The 24,153-nt window shown below is 34.7% G+C and overlaps 2 protein-coding genes across 5 annotated transcripts in view; one reads left to right on the forward strand and one right to left on the reverse strand.

Moving 5' to 3' along the window:
* LOC114246070 (pancreatic lipase-related protein 2) lies at nt 1-1,692 on the forward strand. The gene is made up of 4 exons (XM_028178447.2): nt 1-292; nt 412-809; nt 880-1,083; nt 1,363-1,692. Exons 1-4 carry the CDS (start codon nt 123-125, stop codon nt 1,578-1,580), a joined length of 990 nt encoding a protein of 329 aa, XP_028034248.2. The 5' UTR covers nt 1-122; the 3' UTR covers nt 1,581-1,692.
* Nucleotides 1,685-24,153, reverse strand: part of Psf (PTB-associated splicing factor) — a 26,985-nt gene continuing 4,516 nt past the window's right edge. The window contains exons 6-14 of one of the 4 annotated variants that reach the window (XR_003624813.2): nt 23,526-23,827; nt 23,328-23,436; nt 23,097-23,251; nt 22,424-22,646; nt 21,464-21,529; nt 5,035-5,078; nt 4,541-4,592; nt 2,636-2,699; nt 1,685-2,110 (exon numbers count right to left, since the gene is read on the reverse strand). Coding sequence is in view for 2 of the 4 variants with exons in the window: in XM_089731978.1 (XP_089588104.1) it covers nt 17,703-17,825; nt 21,464-21,529; nt 22,391-22,646; nt 23,097-23,251; nt 23,328-23,436; nt 23,526-23,827 (1,011 nt within the window). In the remaining 2 variants the exon portion in view is untranslated. Of the gene's footprint in view, nt 2,111-2,635; nt 2,700-4,540; nt 4,593-5,034; nt 5,079-16,776; nt 17,826-21,463; nt 21,530-22,390; nt 22,647-23,096; nt 23,252-23,327; nt 23,437-23,525; nt 23,828-24,153 lie in introns of those variants that run through there. The other 3 variants (XR_016324012.1, XM_028178445.2, XM_089731978.1) reach the window with 3 other exon arrangements.

Genomic DNA, 24,153 nt, shown 5'->3' on the forward strand with positions numbered 1-24,153 from the left:
CTGATGATCGATCTACATAAATCGATCGGATCGGCGTACGACAGCAGACACGTTTTCTTTTCAAAAACAAGTTTCATGTAGAATATAAATGAATTGTTGTCCATTTTTTTGTAGTGTCAATTATGATAGCCAACCCTCTTCCTTATGAAAACGAATACGGTCCAGAATATGGTGAGGAGTGGATAATGTTTCTAGATGACAATGGTAACACACACACATTAAATTTCTCTGTAATGCCAGTCGATAGTAGAGGTCTACTGTTCGGAAAAGTATACTTTCATCTGTACACAAGGTACCTACTAACTTCCAGTTTACTAAATTAACGCTAAATGGATTAAATACCTATAATACAAGAGCGCTTGGCTTTCATATTTTGTCACATCCTTCAAATTGAAATTCCAATATTTACAGACGGAACAACGTTTCAGAATTACTTGTGCTTCCCGAAAATAATGAACAAATCAGTAGCGAATATTTCGATGCCACTAAATCATTGAAACTTTTAACGCATGGCTGGCTATCTAGTAGTGACTCGGAATGGCTTCAATACATCAAAAACTCACTACTACAGAGGGACGACTTCAACGTGATAGCGGTAGATTGGAGAGAGATATCTCGGAACAAAATATATCCTTGGCCTGCTTTCAGTACAAGATACGTTGGCAAACAAATAGCGAAGTTATTGCAGGCTCTTCGTAATTCGTATCGAGTCGACAGCAAAAGCATCCACCTCATAGGTCATAGTTTAGGTGCTCACGTCATGGGGTATGCAGGAATGTTTCACGAAGGAAACATCAGTCGCATCACTGGTATGAAGTTTATTTACCAACTCTCTCTTTACTGTGAAACTTAATCCATAATCTATCGTTTTAAGCATAGGTTTAGACCCAGCCCTACCACTTTTCGAAATACCACAACTGGGCCCTGATTTTCGCTTGGAAAAGAGTGATGCTGATTTCGTGGACATCATACACACCTGCGGTGGTATTTACGGCTACGGGAGGAGTCATGGTCACGCCGACTTTTATCCCAACGACGGTAGACCTAAGCAACCTGGATGCGATGGTATACAACCTATTATAGGTGAGTTTCATCATATCATTAGACATTTGATAGCTTTCGTCAAAGAGACATCTGGCGAAACCATAAGTCTTTGATGAGCTTGATTTCCATGCATATTGTGCCTGCACGGATAATTGTAATACACGATTAGTTTTATTACATGATTCGACTCCTCGACCTCACTTCGAGTAATTTCTTTGGGCTCGGTAACCACTCAAATATTAGTAAGCATATCAATAACCTTCCAGTTTAAAAAAATGTTAAATCATGTGGCACCTAAATATTTCTGATTGACCACAGAAGGTTGCAGTCACGGCAGATCAACAGAATTCTATGGCGATTCTATAACTTCTAAAATTTCCTTCAATGCGTACCCGTGTGACAGTTGGAGAAATTATGAAAAAGGAGAATGCAAAGAGAATCCCACGGTGATGGGTCACGACGCGTCTGCCGCCCGTCACGGCGACTTCTATCTATACACAAACGATGAAAAACCTTATGCCAAAGCAGAAAAATAAATTTAACGGATTTAGCCGAGCGGTTTTGTAACAGAAGTGCAAATAACGTTCTCTGCAAAGAAGTTGTAGCTAAAATTTGTTAAAAGTAAAATAAAACGATTGAATACTAAAATATCGTATACATTTATTTTATTATAAAACAAATTAACAAAAATATTTTACATTTTTGCTACAAGAAATACCCTAAACAACAAATACAATCCTCTTAAATTTGCTGAACAGTTTTAAAATTCACTAGCACTACATACCGTTATGGTAATAAGTATTACTTATCCTGCAAAGATAACATGAACCAGACAATTTATCACGAAGTAAGTTCGCAGAAACATGTACAAGAGACTAAGTAGATAAACTAGGTAGTAGATAAACTGTAATTAATATGAACTTGTAACTATTTTTTATGACAATGACATTTGAATTTACCAGTCTTTTATATAATACAAAACTACGTCTATGAGTACAGTGAAATATTATATATTATTAAACAATAATTTTAAGGCCAATTTTGTTTAGGTCACTATAATTTTTACCTGAAATAAGAAATAATACTAATTAATAATTGTGAAAATTTTAGTATCTTCAATTTATTTTTCTAAATTTACTCAGATATTATTATTATATGCTTCATTATGAATCAGTCGGGAAAAGAAGACAAAAAAGTAGGAATCATCATAGTAGCAATCTTGAATAAGCTTTTCTTTTTGAAACTTTTGTCTCAAATGCGTCCATGGCCAATGATTAATTAAGACACCCGATGTGCACTGGAACCATACTGAGGTGCATATTGAACCATTTTTTAAAGTAAATACCAATATATCGGTACCCAAACATTCATAAACAACTTTCACGATGAAAGGGGTTATGGTGTAACAAAAATCAATCACGTAAATTGAGACTCCAACCTCGTATCATGGGAGGAGGCATTCACGTCGCGCTATCCACAGGCTTCGGTAGTCTCTTAACACCAAGTTGGCCACAAACTCAACAAAAAGCTATAAACAGAGATCGTAGACAAAAATAATTTTGCAAATCTATCGATTGTTACGTTTACTTACACATTTTTTGAAGTTTTAACGACACCATCTGAGGCTAGTCCGCCGACATCAGAAACACTGCATACTGCAAAATCATTTGTCTGGTTATATTGGTGTTTAGTTAACCAGTAGTTTAATTTAGAAAGGCATCGATTAATCAAAGATTGCTCACTGTGTATTCGTATGACGAGAAAGAAAATAGATAAATTTTCCGTTACACTTTTACCGAAAGTATATTAAAAACAAAAATTGTTATCATGATATTATTTATTAAACTCTGTATTTTTTTACTATTTCGAACGTTTTGTGAGTTTCGAATTTTAAGTTTTCATCGACTAAGAAGATAAGATGTTATATTTAAATAACTAGTCAGGTCATAAGTATTGTCACACAGTAAAAACTTTTCTTTTAGAATGCTGGCCACAAAAAAGTTTATTGAATTCGAATTTCGAATTGTTCATGAAAATAAAAATGTATACTTTTTAGAATTTTACTCATTTTTAAATATGGAGTGGACGCTTAAAGAAGACCGTGTTGCAGTTATTGCGTTGCATCGTTGCGGTTACGCGCCAATTCAAATTTTTAACATACTGAAAATTTTTATTATAACCAAAAGATTCGTTTATCGTACCATCAAACGATACAATGAAGACTCTAGTGTAGATGACAGGTTAAGAAGTGGTCGCCCTCGGTCTGTTAGGACTCCAGCAGTGATAAAAGCTGTGAAGGCGCGAATTCAAAGAAATCCCAAACGTAAGCAGAAACTGTTGGCCCTTCAGATGGGGTTAAGCAGAACCACGGTGAAAAGGGTGTTAAATGAAGACTTAGGGCTTCGGGCATATCGAAGAAAAACAGGACATCGTTTGAATGCTCGTCTAATGGACCTGAGACTGAAGAGATGCCGCGCTTTGCTGAAGCGGGACGCGGGAATAAAATATCGGGAAATTCTTTTTTCGGATGAAAAAATTTTTACCGTAGAAGAGAGCTACAACAAACAAAATGATAAGGTGTACGCACACAGTAGTGAAGAAGCGAGCAACCGTATCCCGCGTGTCCAACGAGGTCATTTTCCATCCTCGCTCATGGTATGGTTGGGAGTTTCTTATTGGGGCTTAACAGAGGTACATTTTTGTGAGAAAGGTGTAAACACGAATGTAGTTGTGTATCAAAATACAGTCCTGACGAACCTTGTGGAACCTGTTTCTCATACCATGTTCAATAACAGGCACTGGGTATTCCAACAAGATTCGGCGCCAGCTCATAGAGCGAAGAGCACACAAGACTGGCTGGCGGCGCGTGAAATCGACTTCATCCGGCACGAAGACTGGCCCTCCTCCAGTCCAGATTTGAATCCGTTAGATTACAAGATATGGCAACACTTGGAGGAAAAGGCTTGCTCAAAGCCTCATCCCAATTTGGAGTCACTCAAGACATCCTTGATTAAGGCAGCCGCCGATATTGACATGGACCTCGTTCGTGCTGCGATAGACGACTGGCCGCGCAGATTAAAGGCCTGTATTCAAAATCACGGAGGTCATTTTGAATAAACTTTAGTGTCATAAGAATCTATGTTTTGTTAAGTTCATTTTGGTATATGAATGGTTACATAATGAATAAACTTGTTTCAATTATTTTACATAAAATGTGTGACAGAATTTATGACTTGACTAGGTATATTCGTAAAGAAAATATTTATTATAACGTTTACGTATCTTCAAACTCAAGCTTAAATTAATAGACTGGAGGACAGCGCCCAACCGTCAGTAATTACATAAATTCACGAATCTTGTAATAATTTATAATTAATGGTTCGCTATTAATTGAATTAAAAAAAATATACTCAGTGTTCATTCGTTTTAATGAATGATACTAACTAGTATTTAAATTTGTAAATTTTTACATGAAAAATTAAAACTATATATTTACCTTTACGAGATCAATCACTTTTTTTCTTAATCAATGCCAAATCCAAAAACCACTGAAACGAAAAAAAAAAAGACTATTAAAAAAGTTATTTCAAATTGTTTTTTATTAAACAATTTGAGACGATGTATCTTGCAAAATGTTATGAATAAAATATGCAAAAACTAGTCATTTTAAATACTGGTCAACCGATTAACTGAGAAGGTTAATGAGGTAAGGTCAGGGCAGCATTAATGAGCTTGACTGAATAAGACGTGAAATGATAGTGTGAGAATCCATCAGACGTTCAGTCTCGTATTTTGCTGTGAATATAAGGCAGCCAGCCTCTCACCTAATTATAAGATACTCCACTTAATTTTCTGATTTGCACCGGATACAGTATTTTGTATTGCATTTACATTTAATTATGTATGTCGCTTCTTAAAATCCCTTCATCCATACATCAAGATCCGTCTTAGTTATGCAGTAGGTATAGATAAATTAGTGTTGATATTTACCTGACAAGAAATCTAGGATCCACTAGCTAACTGTAAACTGAAACCTGAAAACATAATAAAAATATTTTAACAAATCATTAAAATTTCAATATTTGGTTCTTCCCTATAATATAATATATTTATTCATTCAACTTCCAAAAACAATGTTAAAGTCACATAACTAAAAATCTTTCAGGTTCTATAGAAACTGTTTTCGTATGCGCCCATGGAATATAATAAAATTATGGACTGCATCAAATAAATGCAAACCACAAAGAAAATGTTCATCAAGAGAGAAATTCAATACTGAATTTCGTTTGTTATTTATATAACTTAGACACGATAGTGCAAATATCTATTTGCTAATTTAAATCTTATAGTTTTCAAGTAAGTGTGAAATGTTTTTTAACTTTATTGTACATTCAGTGCAATAACTATTTTAACTTTATAGCAAATGTTATAAACAAAGTGTAAGACAGTTTTTTTAGCCACAACGTCAAATTGTAGCAAGGATTAGCGAAGTTCTTGCAATTTAGTACGTCGTCTGTTGTAAAAGTTCAGGCTTAATTTATTGTCAGTTTATTATACCAAAATTTTAGGTTAGGTGGTCTTAAAACATTTCTGAAAAAAACTAAATTGTGAAATAGCGATACAATTTACGTAATATCGTAACTTTTTTTAAATGAATATATGTTATTTCCACTCAGCGAATTTATAAAAATATTGTTGAACTGATTACGACCGATAACGTCTATGCTATCTTAAGCATGTAAATTAAGTTTAAATTAAGTTTTTTAGTTGAAGTTTAAAGTCGTCGTGGCGTAACGGATAAGACGTCCGATGCATTTGTGTTGAGCGATGCACCGGTGTTCGAATCTCAGGCGGGTACCAATTTTTCTAATGAAATACGTACTCAACAAATGTTCACGATTGACTTCCACGGTGAAGGAATAACATCGTGTAATAAAAATCAAACCCGCAAAATTATAATTTGCGTAATTACTGGTGGTAGGACCTCTTGTGAGTCCGCGCGGGTGGGTACCACCACTCGGCCTATTTCTGCCGTGAAGCAGTAATGCGTTTCGGTTTGAAGGGTTAGGCAGCCGTTGTAACTATACTTGAGACCTTAGAACTTATATCTCAAGGTGGGTGGCGCATTTACGTTGTGAATGTCTATGGGCTCCAGTAACCACTTAACATCAGGTGGGCTGTGAGCTCATCCACCCATCTAAGAAATAAAAAATAAAAAAAGGTTTTCTACGCATATAGAAAATAAATAGTTCATTTTAATACATCACAGTCCTAACCTCGTTTTTGGAAAACATTACATTACAGAAGGTTTATAAACTTTTATTCATAAAAAACACATTTCACGTCGAACACGAACTGTAAATATTCAATAAGTCACTCGTAGTTTAGCGGAATCTAGCCCATATTGCAGTTTGTGCCCAGTTTGAATAGATAACGACGATCCTGTAAAGTATCAACGGCTTGGACGGAGAGAGCGGCTGTGTCTGTCAGGCATTGCTGACGTCTATGAGCGACAGTAACTACTCATCATCAGATAGAACATACGTTGGTCTGCCTACAAAAGCAATAAAAATTCGTGTCTGTGTATACTTTAATTACATTCTAAGCTATCCGCAATTACAGTATCCTCCCCTCAATAAATGCGCCCCTAAGCTGTCCCCAGATAGTTCTGCAGGGATCGTGATGGTCAGCCATACGAATGAGTTAAGTAACCCTATCTATTGCTACTTCGTATGATTCATTCGTTCAGGTCTAAATGGTAGGACAGCCGTTCTACTATTTAGACTTCCACCTCATATTCGACTTTCTGATGTCTATGATTTCAGGAAATCACTTAAAATTGTCTGGGCTGGCAGTGGACAGCAACGAAATCTGTAAGACAAATTAAACTTATTTTTTATATATCACGCCAAAAAAAACAAGCAATGTTGTTTAAAAAGACTACAAGCCCTCGCAGACTATTTGAATGCCGCTTTATCGCCTTCATTTGAATTCTCATGATAATATGGTTATTGTTAAGGATGCTAATGAGAGTAAATTAATACAATAAAATGAACCAATAAACTTAAAACAACCAGATTACGGTCCCAGCACAACTTACTGTAATTTAAATCTGTATATTATAAACTCTCACGTTGTCGATATTTGGTTTGAAATGTGGTATAGAAGACGAAGAAGTTCTTGTTAAGATTCTTGTGTAGATTTCACTGTTCTGAACCAATTTTTTGGGCAGGTATTTTAATTATTCACGATTTATTGCACAGCTATGATTTTTGTTAACAATTGTATCGCTATTTCAAACAGCCGTATCAACGTCATAATGTAAACGTATTTTCGTTTGATTCGGTAGGATTTAAGAACATTTCTTTATTATTTGGTAATAAGAAATGTGTATAAAACTTAATCTTAAAATTAATAAAGTTTCGGTCAGTAAAGTACTAAATAATATCAAGAAAACGTCGTTTTGAACAACTTACCACTCCTGAACAAGCCGCAGAAATTCAGATAAATTACGAAAACAGCCGTTCGACGACAACAAGCATGGCTCGTTTTAACGCTGTGATGCCCGACACCAAGTTTCTTCAAATAACCGCTTTGAGATTCTTCTTTTTATGTCTAAATTCATGATCCTGGGTCTTATTAAGCTTGGGAGTTTATAATCAGAAGAACGTTCGACACAAAAATCCTAACAAACACTATCTTATTCTATCACAGAAACAGCATATTTTTAGAAGACAAGACTTTTCCACGCCATACCCTTTTACAAAATACCAATCTGAAATGAAACCAAAATAGAATTTCCAAATAGTGAGAAGTAAAAGAAATTGTGATAGACCCAAAACGTTTCAAACATATTACGACAGTGGCGAAAATTTTCAGACGGATATTGTTTTCTTAGGTTAAAAAAAAAAGATAACGTATGGTAAAACGTGACTGGACAAAGCAACCTGCAATAAAGAAACTGCACCTGGCGGGAACGTGACGCCTCCTCGCAACTCCGTCCGTATATCATTCGTAAACGCGCTTTTCCATATTCACGGTTTCTGTATTGGCGACCTGTTTACGGAACATATACTCTGCGAATAAGGAACTTTTACGGTACTGAAGTAGTGAAAAAGGCCGATAAACATTTAAGTTAGCTTGTATATAAAACATGAGAAATAGAGAACGCAGATAAACAAATTCAGAGCTCCAGTAAATTTAAGGTACTTTTTTGGAAAATTAAATTGTAATACCTTGTATGTTGTTTTCTTTTACTTTCCCTTTTTCAGCTTACTTTTTTTGCAGTTATTACAAAAAAAATTACGTGGTCAATGCGAGGTGCATAGTTAATTGGTACGAATGGTAGACATTACGTTGGGCACACCAAAGTAAATTTTTCACACGATATATACCAACAGCAATTATTCAAACAAGAAAAATCTAAGAACACATTTAACAACCCTTAAAAATAGCCAATTGAAATGTATTCATTAAAATATTAAATGAACAATTCTTTCAGCCTTCGGCGAGTCTTTTTCATTACTATTGTTGTAATTTACAACTTGTAAATGCATTCTATTATCGATCATTTATAGGATCGAACGTTTTAGATCATTGCTAATATTTTACATTTCAAACGTTTGTAGATGATATTATTTATTGCACTGTAGTACCCAAGTTACAATAATTATAAGTGCAGTCAGGTTACAATAATTATAAGTGCAGTCAGTGGCTTCTATCAAATCATGTCTATTTAAATCGCCATGAAAAAGCTATTCCGACAATCAAGACTCTGCATTTTTTATGCCGACTAAGCAAGCTACAGCGATAGATCGATGAATTATTTACAACCCAGCGGCAGACTTAAAACCGTAGATGATTCATCCAAACGCAATCCAATCGGAAATAGAGATAATATCTATATAACTTAAATCTTCTGGTGTCATGAGTAGACGGCTATTAAAGTATTTCAGCAACGATGACAATATCCTGTTAAAATTAAAATGGCCTGTTGATGAAAATGAATCAAAAGGTGTTTTGGATTATATAAATACGGAACTATGTAAATACTATATGATTAAAACAAATAAATACATCATATAATAAAGGAAAGATGTAGGAAAGTGAGAAGTGTAGTGATTTCCAAGATATGTAAATGAAATTTAGTATCAATGAAGGTTGATAGTGTATTAGTGAGAATATAAGTGCATATTGTGATCTAAGGATACCAGTAGGTATATTTTGCTTTCATTTTGAAACAGTTTTAGGGTGTTAAAAAATCGCGCTGCTTTTAACTAATCTTATGAACGTATTTCCCATTTTCCTCCTTAGACAAAACAATACTAAAGCAAAATTTTAAAATACTATGTAATAATTATAGATAGCTACAATATGCCTACTTTTTTAATAAAAGGACACTTTACAATATTAAGAATCTTTAATTTATGTTTTATATTTTATAAATCCTGCAACTTTTGAAGTTAAGTAAATCAAGCTGATCTTTCTTAAATGAATTCTTTATGACACATTTAAATTGACCCAGTTTTACAGGAAACGGGGAAATACGAAATGTAATGTAATTATTTACAATCCCATTCACGGTCTGTTCTGGAAAAAGGTTGAGGTCGAAAAGCAATTTTTTCTTCAAATCTGTTCATAAATTTGTCGGAATTCATTTCCTCTGAATTTTGCTCTGAATTACAGTATATTAAACTTCACATTCTTTTTTTTAAAATAAATATTCTTAAAGTGAGATCTAAAATATTTGGGATTAGTATAGTTACATTAAATTTACATTTCACGTTCGCTGTTTTCATGAACATAACGCCGAAGTTATTTCTCTTCTGAAAATGAACTGAAAAAAAGAAGATATATTTCATTTTCACGCTCCCCATCGAAGACAATTTATTTGTTTTACTAATATTTAAATAGGTAACGACAAAATAGCTAAGTACCATTTTCTTATCCGTTTGTGAACCTATAATCTTTTTTTGTTATGTAGCTATTGACGAACTTCAGCGTTCAGTTTTTTTAATGGTCAGTTCTGTTTTGAATTTGTCAATGACAATAAAAGAATAAGTAATACATACATCTAAATCTTACAATGTCAATGATTACAGTCCAATTTGGATCATTGGGCGAACACTAGTTTATACCCAGATGTAAGCATATCGTTGATTTACGCTGTCTGGATCCCCTCAACTCGCCATACGCACTCACTCGTAAATTCTACTACTATTGGTCTTCATGCTACGATGTAGAAATTTATTATTAAATCAATTTGATTCAGTTCAGAATAATTTTAACCATTGTCCACCATCACAAAACATATAAATTTATAATTTTACACGGGAGTGAATTTTCAATTGAGCGTGTAGTGTTAAATAAATACAATAAATAAATTACATAAATAAACCCGAAATGATGCACAGTAGCAAAGGCTTAGCCCACTGAGTTTCTAGACGGATCTTCTCAGTGGGTCGGTTTCTGGTCCAGTGGTAGATTCTGCGAAGCACGCTCTTGCTAGGGTTCATGTTAGCAACGACTTCAGGTTTGAGCCCCGTAAGCTCACCTACTCGCCCGGTTACGCTGACATAGTCTCTCACGGCTTTCAGGTTAGGAAGGAAAAAAAAGCAAAGGTTTTAATTAAGCAAATTTGAAACTGGTGTTGACAAAAATGAATTTATTATATTATATATCATTAGATCTTTGAAAATTAGATCAAAAAGCAAGCACAGAACTAATTCATATTGAAAAACTACCCCGTGTATCACGATTTTTCGAAGGAACTATGCGAGCCAACTAAATTGAATATTTCCTTATACTGCTTTGTACCTATATAACCCAACATTCATGCGTTACCTACTCAATGTACTCTGAAATAGAATTGTTCAATTAATAACGAAACATAGAGTATATTATATAATAAAGAATATTTTACTTAGAAAATATTAAAAAAATGTAGTACTGGATCGATTGAATTTGAAGTTAAATTCACCAATTCTTTTTTTTTTTAAACCAGGTCCGTCTTTATAACACAATAATACTTACTGTAAAACAACCTATTCAGTAAAATTTTAACGCATTTCTCCAACGGACCTTTAAATATATGGTATAAAAACAGTGGAATAGAAGCAGTTTGGATATTTGACCATGCATAAACTATTTATTATTATTATTTTTATTGCCCTTGTAGGCAGACGAGCATACGGCCCACCTGATGGTGAGTGGTTACCGTCGCCCATGGACTTCAGCAATGCCAGGGGCAGAGCCAAGCCGCTGCCTACCGTCCTATTTAATAAGAATCGTATACTACATAGAAACGGCACCATATTAATCAAGGATTAACGATTCATGACAAAGTAAAATCATTTTGAAATCTGTGCTTTCTAATTAGCTTTACTTGATGGAGTATGTAACTTTTTATGAAAGTAATGAAATCTTTCAATCTATTATTATTGTAATCCACTTGGAATAATTTTGATAGTCATCAAATTTGGCAAATTGTGTATTTTTAATGACAGTAGATGTATGTATGATACAAATGATATGGTTTCATGTACCTGCTGGATTATATTTTTTTAAACCTTAACAGTGAATTTTCTCTAGCAGAGCAAATTCCACTGGCAACATTTTCAAGTATATCATGCCGTCCCGTGATGATATCATTTTAATCAGGGTCGCTTGAAGCATCGTAAATGTTTAAAAATCGACCATAACCATCCCACAACCCAAGTATACTGTGATATGAATTGGGGTAACCACGCATTAGGATAGGCTCCCAGCTTTTGGAGTGCCTTTCAAGTTTAAAGTATTGTCTCTGCTTAATGTTGACGTTCCTCGATATCATCAAGAACATCAACAACAAGATCAATAAATTAAACACCAATCTAGTATTTGGTAAGCATTTAAAACCGATGTTTCAAAAAAGTAGACGCAAATTGTTTTTAGTGTTGAGATTTTATCACATAATATTAATAAATTGTCACGATACTGAAAATCAGTACCGAGCAACGAATAGTTCGCAGCCCCGACGATAAACCAGCTGGTTATCGATTCGCAAATTGCTATAAAATATGTACATACGTACACATTTCTTACCTTAAACTTACATCTTTGAACCAGTCATTTTGTTAACTTTCCTGGATAGCTTCATGGAATTTCAATTTTATTTAATAATAAAGGAAAAAATAATGACTGGTTATTTGCAGTACCGGTGTCGTAGTGTGCACTTGGAGGTGACCGGGCGTGGATATCTCCGGGATTTTCAGAGACATGTCGATCGCTCTTGATCCAAGGGCGTTCATGGTTTTGAGGAGAAAACACAGAGTAATTTGTTTTTTCGAGCTCTACCCGAACCCCTTACGAGGTATCTGCGCCTAGGATGCACGCGCGGTATGTGGGACTTGACGGTCTCCAGATGTCGAGAGCAGACTGCCGGCCCAAGAATATTTTTAGGGCCCTACCGCGTCAAACGACTCCACCTTGCACTCTTTCATCCGACGTCCGATCTCCACCCGGGTTCAGAACCCGGTCAGAGTACGAGGGTTCCGCGGTAACCTTAACTTAAATAATTGGCCATGCTGCGATTCAGATCCCGTGACCAATTGTTTTCAAGTAAAAGCATACATAACTTATAAATGAATTTCTTCGACGACTAAACGCTTCGTCAAACAGAACGCGTACTTAGCGCCGCGTTTTAACGTCGCGCTCTTTTCATGTCACAACAATTGACTAGATGAGTCTAACGCTCCTTGACGCAACGCATTCGCCAAATCATAGTGCCTTTCGATAGCAGTGTGAAAAATTAAAAGTATTAAGAATTAGAGTGATTCCGATGTGGCATTGTGTAAACATGGGTATTTTCTAACAATTTCTATCAATTTTTCGGGCATTATCCAGTATTTTAATACACATTCACACGGACGCTAAAATAAAATTTGTAAAAAATTACAACGCCTGACGTCAAAGCGTCCTAACGCCACGACAGAGTGTTGTGTACTTATAACGCTGGGGCTCTGTTTGACGGTATGTTACCATAGTAGTACAACACATCTCGGCGTCATGGCGCGCCGTCTGTTTAGCGCTCTGACGCGCGCTAATCACACGTTCTGTTTGACGAAGCCTTCAGTGCTGGCTTGTAAAAGTTAAATCCACAATCGTTAAGACAATCGTTATTACAATAGAATATAACCGGACAACAAACGAAAAAAATATAACAAATGTAAATGAAATCGAAACGATAATCCAATATCAAATTTTGTGTAAATGAATGAATTTAAACATTATCATATTAAATGCATCAGTAACATTTTAACCCGTCAACAGAAGCCAGGCGTCGTTACTGAAATCAGGATGGAATTTATTATCATTCTAAAGTTTAATCGTCTGTTATGGTCCCGAATTTCCCCTCACAGGCATGAAGTTGCGAACAGCTTCGGGTATATTGCGTAGTAATTGAAAAATATGTCCTGTTCCTCATATACCTAGACTTCGACCTCAGTTAAAATGCGTAGCAGGGTTCAGGTTGTTGTGTCTATGGGCTCCTGAGCTCCTAAGCTCCTACTAACACGAAGTCGGTAGTGAGGACATTTGCTTATCTATAACAATAAAAATAAAAGGAAACAAAGAAATAAACTGAAATATTTTCTACTTTTATGAATATTTGCTCAGGATTAAAAATACGATCAAATTTACAGCAAGAGAAAGTATTTTCAAGCCTGAATAGATAACTGCTTCTTGGCAGATATCGCCAGTCACAATTAGCCAAATTAGTAAAATTAGCCCATTAATTAAATGCATGTATTATGATAAATGAAAATATATTGCAAAAACTAGGTATATTGCTCATTCATGTACTAGTTTTTTCTTTCATTGCTTATGTACTAGTGTTAATAATAAGGTTGTTGAATTTTCGGATATACTATTTTATATCGATTGTATCTCTGTCTCGCAGTCTAATGGTCGGCAAGCCGGGTTCGCGAGCCGCATGCGGCACCGACTTCTCGGCTACGGCTTTTCAGCGAACTGTTTCGGTATTTAATTGTTATATAATATAATTATTTCCGTAATAATGTCTTACTAAAGCAATGCATACGTTAAGAAAATGGCTCTTTGAATAAATTTGAATTGTGCATTTATTTTATTTAGCACTTTCAAATGACAGGGCTGCCGACCAGACTGTCGTTTTTTTATTTTATTTCATTCACACTAGTGAATACAGACTAAATGAAAGCCGCGATGTAAGCAACTCAAATATGTATGTACCCATAATTACGAAAGTGGTCCAAGTCATGTTCCTTCTGTCGACATCTTCAATGTAATGTATTTGTATAAATTAAAAAATATATTTACACTACCCGATATTTTAATTTAGAATTTTATTAGTCTTGATGAATGAAGAAGATGATAGAAGAAATCATCTTTCTTCCTTTATACGGTCGAGTGGTGGCGTATGATACAAATTAATATAGCCATATATTTCTGGCCTTCCTCTTTTAGGTGAAAGATCTACAATGTGAATTTAGAATCATTATTAAGTCTTTATCTTGTAAGGTTCATTTTTCCATAATCCAACTCATTGAATTTTCAACTATGGGACTGATTCTCACGCCGTACCTTTACTCTTGTTGTCATTAACTCTTCATTCAAATAAAATCCTGCTGCGACATTCGTTTTATCAAAAATGTTTTATTTCCACTTTTTTTTAATCACGTCAATCCTACTTTTTTTGACACGATTTTGGCCTGAACAATCATTACGTGTTTTGAGTAGTTTTCTATTCACCTCTTGCAGCTGTAGTTTCAACTCCTACATCTTGAAATTGTGATCATAAAATTATTTAAGCCAAAGGTGTATACGTACATATATACAATATACCTGTTTATAATAATTATTTCGAAGGAGCCCAACTCCATATATTGTTAGGTAGACTGACATGTTTTCTCATATATGTTTTATTGTGATTTCTCGTCTCTTTATTGGCGTGTAGTTCAGAAAGACGTCAGTGTGCCACGGCGTCATTTTACAATTATATTCCGGTGCTTTCTCTAAATGTTTTACTTAACTACTTTCATAATTAATAACAGTAAAATAATTTCATATGATGTTTGAATTACTATTAAATATCATCTAATGGTTAATTATTAATAATATAGAAAAAATTACAGTAAAATAATTTAGTTCAAAATAATGCGATGTGATAACTGATTTTATTTAAATTTAGGTTTATTAAAATGTACACTTAAACAATCATAATTATGGGCACATATGGAATACGCAAATGCTTTATTTTGAATAAATATTCGAAATAAAGACTGCGTCAGCTGCTGGTATTTAGATTATGCTTGAAACTTTGCTGGAAGTGTCAAGAACAACTAAGTTTCAAGCCGACGACAGTGAAGGATGTGCGAGCCTATTAATTACAGCAAATTTTCAGTTTTATACTTACTTACTTTTATACTTCCCATGAGTACGCTTTTCCTTTAGACAAACCATATGCAGGTACCAACACCATTCAGCCTATTTCTACCGCGAAGTAACCTTGCGTTCCGGTTTGAGGGATAGGATAGCAGTTATTTAAATGCAATGGAGATTTAAGCTCCAGCATCAAAATGAGGCAATCGACAGTCGCCGTGGCCTCAATGATAAAACGTCCAGCAGATCGAATCCCGCAAGCAAGTACCATTTTTTCTAATGAAATATGTACATAATAAATGTTCACGATTGACTTCCACGGTGAAGGAATAACATCGTGTAATAAAAATCAAACCCGCAAAAATTATAATTTATTTGCGTAATCCCTGGTGGTAGGACCTCTTGTGAGTCCGCACGGGTAGGTACCACCACCCCGCCTATTTCCGCCGTGAAGCAGTAATGCGTTTCGGTTCGAAGGGTGGGGGTAGCCGTTGTAACTATACTGAGACCTTAGAACTTACATCTCGAGGTGGGTGGCGCATTTGCGTTGTAGATGTCTATGGGCTCCAGTAACCACTTAACACCGGGTGGGCTGTGAGCTCGTCCATCCATCTAAGCAATAAAAAAATAAAAAAAACCGAGATCCGAGGCCCAGAGCTCGTCCATTCGTCGAAGCAATAAAAAAAAGTGAAGGATAACTGATGTTGATGAACTATAATCGTTGACCGGATCTCATAAATCAGAATCCGTGTACATATTTGTTTCTGTTTTATTTTAATATTGTCGATCATTGGTAATTTAATGGGCTTTGGTTCCTTCCCTATTAATGGATCGTGCAACTCTTAACATATAGCATCGTCTGTACCAAAAAAGGTACTACGTGCACTCATCATGGAAACTTACCTATTTGTCGTTGTCGATATTTGAAGAATTGACTAACTGAATGAATAGGGGTCAAAGGTTTGTCAAACATTTGCAAAAAAAATTAATGAACAAGGTACAAAAGCATTTACATTGTTTACATGTGATCTCTGCTAAAAAGTGTCTCAAAAACCGTTAAATGTTTATTCATAGTTTAGTATTTTCGTATTATTTATCGGGTTGATTAAATAAACAGATTACTTTAAAGTTTGCAATTATAGTGTCTAATAAAATTGCCTAGCATATTTAATTTGGAGTATACTTAGGTAACACTCAATGTCGATTATCTTCTAAAATTTAGAGCGTAAGAGATCGTTGATAGACTAAAATTCAATATTCTGGGCTGTATTAGTTTTTAATTCTAAGTAAGAAAGTTATAATATAAGAAATAGGTTCAAAATAACAATTCTTCGCTGTTTACCCGACTAATTTATTTATTAGAGCACAATATTTAAGTGTGGGTTCTCCACAATATATATATACCGGATCAAACCATAAAAGTTAAATCTCAATTTAATAAACACTCATATCTCGCGCTATAATCTTAATTTTAATCAATAAAAATGGACACTAAATATCAAATTATTTTAACTCTTATTTTTTAAAAGACATACGCTAATAAGAATTATTTCATTATCTCTTTTCAAACAGCAAGTTTGCTGTATTTGATATAAAGAGATTATTAACACTGAAAGAATCGCACTTTAAAAAATAAGCACGCAATTCTGATAAGTCTATTTTAAAAGATACTACTATAGCAGTAAATGTATAAATGTACTGCACATCCCAAATTGTATAGACATCAGTTTAGATTACGTAAATTATAACTTCTAAATATCTATGTACTAAATTGTTCAAGCATTCATGATCCAATGCAGACTAAATGCGAACTAAAATCCCTATACATTGCAGTACTACGTGTGTCAATTTCCTTATAAATATGAAAAAGGGGCTAAAATACAATTTGATTTAGAATATTCAAGCCTGTAGTTAGACAAATAAAGGTACTTCGCAATAAATGTTTAAATTACTTATAACTATTTCAATACAAAGTTTGTTTTCTTTTACATAAACCAATTATTGTAGGCATGGTTTGTAATTTCACTAAACGTTAAGCTAACTTATTCACGGCTAAGACTTATTTAGTGAATCCCTACAAACTAAAAATCGAGAAAATTGCGAAAATTTTATTCTACCTTATCTTGCGTCCAAATATTAAAACTCTCTCTCTCACACACCCTTATTTGAACTAACAAAAGACTTGATACAAAAGTAATATGCGCACTGATTGGAAGACGTGCGCTTTTTGTCATCGCAATGTGTGATGTATTTATGTTTGTTTAGAAACGACGACGTTTATTAGGGTAATCATCCAATGGGCGTGGTCCATCCCAACCGCGGCCTGGCGGCATGTCGTCATAACTCCCGCACTGCATGTCGTACTGGTCTCTGTAGCCTCCATCCTAAACGAGCAATCATAATACTTTCCAATAGTTTTCATTTCAAAAAAGTTTATTTACATGAGATTAAATTTAGCACCGTTGCATAAATACAGCCGCCAGTTGCAGTCGGTATTTCAATGGGTAAAGTAGATTTGTAATTTTTTTATAGTGGGCAATATTTCAGCACACTTCTTTTCGCAGTTTTAAAATAGTTTAACGGAAGTATTCATTAATATTGCAAGTCGGAGCTTTGTGATGTTTCAATAGATAAAATAAATTCATTACATACTTTTCCTGCCAAATCAAGGAAACGTATACGATATTGTATTCATGTACTCACATAATTTGTGTGGTTAGCATCCATATGTTATGGGTAATATGGAAGTACATTTTGTTAACGTGTGACATGAACTTAATTAAATACATAGATTAATAATTTTCACTGTCAATGGATAGATCAGGCGTCACCGAAACCCGGTTTTATAAATGAAAGATTTATAATTTGTGAACCGGTATGGTACAGCGAAGGCAGCTGACGAACATTTGCGTGCAGTGTAAAAACTTAATTTGTTTATATTTTATAATAACAATTCTAGACTGCGATTTTCATTATCATGTCGAGAACTATCAAGACTACCCTGATTTTTTTGCGAACACAAGATAATCACCGTAATTAACTACACCTACTGTAAGGGTAGTAAAATGTAGACGTAAGGTAGTAATCAGAAGCAGCACCAATATCTTGAAACAAATTCGTGCACACTATCGCGTGAATGTCAACGTAAAGCTGGGTGTTTCTCTCAGCGGGAGCTCGCGCAGCAGAAATAGAACAGTAGTATCTAATCCTACGGAGCTCACCGCCTTCCTTATACCTCCTCTTTTACCACCTTACGACCTGTTGATCGTTATGAAGATAATATTTTATAATATAATAATCATCTAGTATCAAGACACAAATTATTATGATTAATTTTTCTGTTCTATAGCTGTTCGTTATAGATATAATGTTCGACGTATCTATACAATCATCTCATTATTATTTGAAGTTTTCCTAGCAGCAAATATGCAGCTCGATTTGGACAAACGAATCCGCTTAATATGAAGTCGAAATAGAAACGGTGCTGTACTTCACCATAAGCTACTTTTTATTTGCTGGATAGCATACATAGTCATCTTTTTAAAAGTTCATATTTCATAAATAATCAAAAATGTCGACAGCTGACCAACGGCCCCTATGAACACTTGTGTCAACCCCGGGTCGGCTGAATTTTAGTAAATATATTATGTGTAGTGCAAAAAGCGTTAGTAAAAATATATAGTTTTAATAGTTTTTAAGGTATCGTTTCAGAAACCACAAGCACTTGTTTTTTCATTTTTAAGAACCATTGCGACACACCTTGTATTTTAATAGATATGATGTTTTGTACCGATCAATCAATGAACAATAACCATCCGAATAATCACCAATCTATTGACTATAGATAAAATTGACTGATTTCACGGATAGATCAACATAATTCGTTTAAAAATGGACCCATATTTACACAGGGGTCGTTTTTGGTCGGTGTTAAAACTAGCCCTTTTCGTCCGCAGTGTTTACAACGCGAAACACCAATAAATTGTAGCTTTCAAGAAATGTTTAAAATGCAAAAAATCCCCGCGGTTTCATTAGTGTTCAATCTGTAATTTAGAGAATAAAACACGGTGCATCTTCCCCATTTTTTCCATAAATTACTAGCCGATATACGGATCCGTTGGTGCGTAAAATATACCATAATAATAATATAAGCCAGCGAATCCATATTTATTACAGATATACCTTAGCGTTTCCTAACTCATGTCACTCATCGTAATAAAAATGAACTGCGTGTGAAGCACCGCATACATGATGTAAATGATATGTTATAAATAAAGGCGGGGAGCCACAATTATATTAGGACTGTCTCATTTCTCATGGTACGTGAAGGTATTCACCTAAGACCTAAAAGGGCAAATTACGAGATGGAAACCAAATTCCGCTCATTTATAGTAAATACGTAGATAAAAGCATTTTTGTTCTGTTAAAAGTTAATATTAGAATATTTTTAGTTTGTAACGGTTGGTAGAACTGAATCGAAGAACGAATTCAAAAATAAATCCTTAAAAGTAGGTATGTCAAATTGTTACAAAATGTAGTGTCTTTTAATTCGATGAGCAAGCCGCTCACGTCATCTTAAGTATGCGAGTTTTGAGTCAAAAACGTGCGTTTCGGATATTTCATGTTACTCGGTCTTTGAAGTAATTGTGTATCAAGTACATAAATAGTGCTAATTTTTTTTTACTTACTAACATTATGTACCTGGGTTAAAAAATGCAGATTATCAGATTATTGCTAAAATAATATCGTTTAAACTAAATTGAAATCGCAGCTCCCCTTGTTTAAAGTGCTTCTCTTAACTTGGATAATCTACAACTTGAAAAACCGCAACACAACTATTGGGATTTCTACAAAAAGTAGATTCGACTTTGTCGATCTGGTCTAGCCTTATGTATAAATAGTTTTTTTGTATGATAATTTTAACAGAGTTTCTGGACTCTTCTTTGCCGCAAATTAATGATCACCAATAATAAGTATTTTAAAGTTTGAGACGATAGCAATTGTTTTCTTCATTGTACTCCATTTGATCAGAGCACATTTACGAGGCTACTTCATGGTGGTATCATTCCAAACAAAAATCATTGATCTCAGAACATACTAAAGATCATTTTGCATCATCAGACTGAAATGAACTCCTCTTGTTGGTGCATCCTTAACATTTAAGAATGTATTTAAATCGAAAAATAATGACCTTACTAGCAGATCTTTTTACCGTAGTCTGTGCATAACGCTCGGTCGATATACAAGAATTGTATAAATTTCAATATTATTTAACCATTTTCACCTTTTGTAATTGAATAGTGTGTATCGATTACACACCTGAACATAATTTTATCTATGAAACACAAAATACTTCCTACTTGCAATTTAATGATTAGATTAATTAAAGTAACTTATGTTAAGAGTTTCTACAGTGTACTAAACTTAGTACAGTTTCCTTGTAACATCTACGTGAGTGACAATTTTTTTCAATTGTGTAGGATTTGCGGATTCATGTGGTTTTTTTTATTGCAGTCGGATTTTAATTCAAATATGTGGCTATAGGCCTGTGGCATATCACCAAACAATACATTTTACTACTATGAAGAACAAATAGGTACGTGAAATAAGTAATCGAATGAACACCAATGAGTCAATTATCATAGGTGTAAACGCATCTGTCCCAAATGTAGGTAAATCATATAGCCAACAACAATTTGTAGACCTGTCACTAGTTTATATTCTGCAATGAATATTCTTTGACTAACATCTAGTCATGATTTACATTTATTATATGACTTTCATTATTACGATTCAAATGTAATAAGTATACCTGTAAATAAAAAGGAAAAATGGTATCCTACAGAATAATAGACACATCCATACTTCAGTTTTCCATGGACTGTTTGCCTGATTTAAGTATGATAGGCTACCATATTTGAAATAGTGGGATAATGGATCACCAGAATGAGAACATCGGAGAGGCAGAAGTAACTTCAAATTAATCTTCTGCAGCTCATACTTTAAATAAAAGTGCACTTACCATTGGCTGCTGTTGATCAAACATTCCTTGTTCTTGACGATCCAGCATAGAGTTCAATCTCTGGGCCTGATAAAACAAATTAAAAAATTATTAAATGTTTAATATTTTACTAATCACTAATGAATTTGAGCTTCATTAAACGGGACTGTCGCTAATTAAATAAATACATGAATGGCTGAATGTACACGCCACGCCTAAACGGTACGTAAAGAGTAATAAGTTATAAATATTCCTGATCTACCTATGACTGCTATAGTTTTAATTGAACCATTTAAAATTTTCACGAATTGTAAAACATAACATCTTTACATTATTTTAGTTATATTATGATATGTACTTGGACTATCTGAATTAAATATATATTCCTGAACACGTATTATCTATATATTAATACGTGAAGCAAAAACTTTGTACCCTTTTTTACGAAAATCGCGCGGACGGAGGAGTGTGAAAGTTCCCACACTTATAGAGAATATAGAGAAGGAGTGCAGAAACCTATAATTTTTTTTAAATTATGCATTAATAATACATGAAAACAATAAAAAAACATTACACACACTACCATGAATTTAACACACATACATAAGACTCCTTGTTTACTGTCAAACATTTGTTATTGCTTAAAGTCTGTGGTCAAATTGAGAATAGGTTAATAGGTATTGTTTATCTTTATATTTATTTGTCTTAGTGTAGTCGAAATCTGTGATTATAGAAATATTTATTTGACAATAGATCCTTAATAATGTTCATACTTATAATTTCAATTAATTATAGTCGAATTTCGACTACTGCGGGACCACTAGTTTTAATTTTTGAACAACATCTTAGTCATTTATGAACTACCAAAAATCATATTGGCAAAAAAAAGATTAAAATGTATAAAATAAAAAATTTGCTAATATAAAAAAATCGTCAATTTGAACAGACTTGTAATGGCACACAGGGTGGCGCAGTTCGGACCTGCACGAAGAGCGTGTTCTCCTGCTGGCGGCGGCGCAGCTCGTCGTCCTGCAGGCGCATGCGCTGCGACAGCTCCTCCTCGTGGCGCATGAGCTGCTGGCGCTCGGCCTCGCGCCGCTCGTCGGCCGCGCGCTCCGCCATCTCCCAGCTGCGCTTCTGCCGCTCGCGGTCCTGCTCGCGCTGCCGCAGCTGCTCGCGCAGCAGCTCCGTCTCGTGCTCGTACCTGCACACGACATCCATGAGCGGAGGTACACCAGAAATATCGCTATGTTAGTCACAAATAGACAACAGACGTATAAACCTTTACGGATGGTAGGACCTCTTGTGAGTCCGCGCGGGTGGGTACCACCGCGCTGTCGGTTTCTGCCGTGAAGCAGTAATGCGTTTCGGTTTGAAGGGTGGGGCAGCTGATGTAACTATACTGAGATCTTAGAACTTATATCTCAAAGTGGGTGGCGCATTTACGTCGTAGATGTCTATGGGCTCTAGTAACCACTTAACACCAGGTGGGCTCTATGAGCTCGTCCACCAATCTAAACAAATAAAAAAAAAACCTCGTATGATAAATCGCTTAAATTAATGAACTTTTCGCTCATTTTACTAAATAATCTCATAATCTCCCAGCATAAATATTCCAAATGAGTTGTTTTTTTTTTTTAAATACTGGACTTACTTGGCATACTCCATCTGTGCCTCAAGTTTTTCCTCTTCAGCAGCAAGCTCTTTCTTCAGCGCCTCTTCTTTCTGACGATGAAGTTCATGCAGTTGCTTCCATCTAGTTCCATATTCATGTTCGAAACTATTTAACTCTGAGAAACGTGGTCCAAGCTAAAATGAAAATCATTGTTAGTTTTATTTATTAAACTAAATAGTTTTAATATGATACAATAACACTTGTAAATACCTCACGAGCTTTCGTAAATTCTGGATGTTTCTTGGGAAGATTCTTTTCAGGATATCCATCGAATTCATCAGGTTCTTCAAAGCTTTCAACAATGACTGGCCGTAGGGATCTAAGTTAAGACAATGGTCAATTAATAATCATTGATTAAATCAGCACTTTAAGTTTTTTGTTGTTATTAAAAATGTTTCCTATACTCACGATGTCAAGAAGAAACATTTTTCTGTGCAGTTACGAATTGCAGATAAGGCACTTGGTTTGCGTGCAAATTCTACAACACCTTCTCCTAGAGTTTTTCCTCTTTCATCAACTTTTACATAAGCCCTCTCAATTTTTCCAAATATTTCAAATGAACGATATAATAGCTCATTTGAAACAAATGGCGGAAGGTTTTTTACACGCACTGCACTATTGTGTGGTGCAAACCTTACTCTCAGGGTTCTACTGTTCCTCAATTTTCCATCCAATTCACGTTTTGCTCTCTCTGCATTAACTCTATAATCCTACAAAAGAAGTTTAGACTACTATAAACAAAAAAGTATTGTTATCCTTCATTTTTTTTACTTTAAATGCGCACTGGATTTGCATGACCACTTCAGCCAACAGCATCACCACATAAAACTTGTCACCTACTTTAGGACATGTTAAAAACTATCGCACCCCTCAAACTAGAACAGATGACCACTTCGCAGGAATAGATTGGATTCAATCCAATCCATGTGGGTGCAGAAAATAACACCAGAATTGCATACTAACATTTTTTTTTGCCTTTCTACTATCATTTCATTTCTATTATTATCCTTGATTGTTCATGAATATTTTTTGTTAC

The sequence above is a fragment of the Bombyx mandarina genome, chromosome 12 (assembly GCF_030267445.1).
Source record: "Bombyx mandarina strain Sakado chromosome 12, ASM3026744v2".
NCBI lineage: Eukaryota > Metazoa > Arthropoda > Insecta > Lepidoptera > Bombycidae > Bombyx > Bombyx mandarina.